Genomic DNA, 1,088 nt, shown 5'->3' with positions numbered 1-1,088 from the left:
GGAATAAATCACCATGATAGGAATCGTGGGAGCTGTTCTGCTACTTTTGAAGACGAGGGAGTGAATGCAACTTGCTCTCCCGGTATTTATCTGCAATAAATCGTGATTAATAACCACGTGGGAAATGGATGTTCTCTGATTTTTTGGTCGCTGTTCACTCGTGGGTCTCCCTTTCTCGCTCAGAAGTTCGGGCTCCTGTTGGTGAACAGGAGGGGGATGTCTGCCTTCCCCCCTCCTCCGGAGGGACAGAGCTGCTCCTTGGGCCAGTGGAACCAGACACAGCAAGAGGCCACGAGGCCACCTTTCCTCTGACCCGTGGAATCTTCTGGACTCTCAAGTACAGTCAATATGCTCTGCCCTTTCTGCGTGAGGCAGAAACTTCCAGAAGCAGATAGGAAAGCCAGCGACAGATTGTGGCCTTTACCGCATGCCCAGGCCAGCGAAGGCCTCCTTCTCTGTGAATTCCTCCACGGCCCTCGGTCTCCTCAGGCCAAGGAGAGCCGGCCCCAGGACGGCACAAAGGTCAAAGCCGCAGTCGGCCACGGGGCTTTTCTCATTAGGATCACTGTTAATTCAACAACAGGCCACTGCCGGAGAGGGAGACAGACAGACAGACAGACAGGGAAGAAGGGGCAAGCTTTGACTTCCACGTTCCCAGCTCCCAGACATGGTTAAAAAGCAGCTGACCAGTGTCCCGAGGCCCCCCACATGCCCAGTGAGTGCCCTCCCAGTGGCCCAGCGCCCAGGAAGACAGGGAAGTCCCCGAAAGCCTGTCCTTCTGGCGAGATTTGTTCCCGACAGGAGGTAATGGCTCGATTTTGTTTTCTTGGGTTGGCGAAGGCTGGGCAGCCTCAGGAGAGCGCTTGGCCTCCTGGGAGATTCTAGAAACCAAAATCAAAACACCCTTGTGGGGGATAAAGTCAGCCTTCCGCTTCCGCGTCCGGTCTCCTGGCACTTCCCTCTGAGCCAGCATCCTAGTGGCACACCCGGAGGCCAGGGAGGGTTGGGTGTAGCTTCGTTCGGTCCATTGTGGGTCCGTCTTAAGGGTTCGATGCCCTCATGTGGGATCCAGACAGACGTTCTGGGGC

At 56.1% G+C, this 1,088-nt stretch overlaps 1 protein-coding gene across 1 annotated transcript in view; it reads right to left on the bottom strand.

The window, feature by feature from the left end:
- Positions 1 to 420: 420 nt before the first annotated feature.
- The window catches only part of CACNG4 (calcium voltage-gated channel auxiliary subunit gamma 4), a gene marked incomplete at its 5' end in the record, with an annotated part of 57,172 nt that continues 56,504 nt past the window's right edge, over positions 421 to 1,088 (bottom strand). Inside the window, one exon of the mRNA XM_006912422.2 lies at positions 421 to 565. Within this exon, the coding sequence (XP_006912484.2) occupies positions 421 to 565 (145 nt within the window). The remainder of the gene's footprint in view (positions 566 to 1,088) is intronic.

The sequence above is a fragment of the Pteropus alecto genome, unplaced genomic scaffold (assembly GCF_000325575.1).
Source record: "Pteropus alecto unplaced genomic scaffold, ASM32557v1 scaffold134, whole genome shotgun sequence".
In the NCBI taxonomy this organism is placed as follows: Eukaryota; Metazoa; Chordata; class Mammalia; order Chiroptera; family Pteropodidae; genus Pteropus; species Pteropus alecto.
Note: the sequence above shows the minus strand (reverse complement) of the source record. Positions and strands in the feature narration are given on the sequence as shown.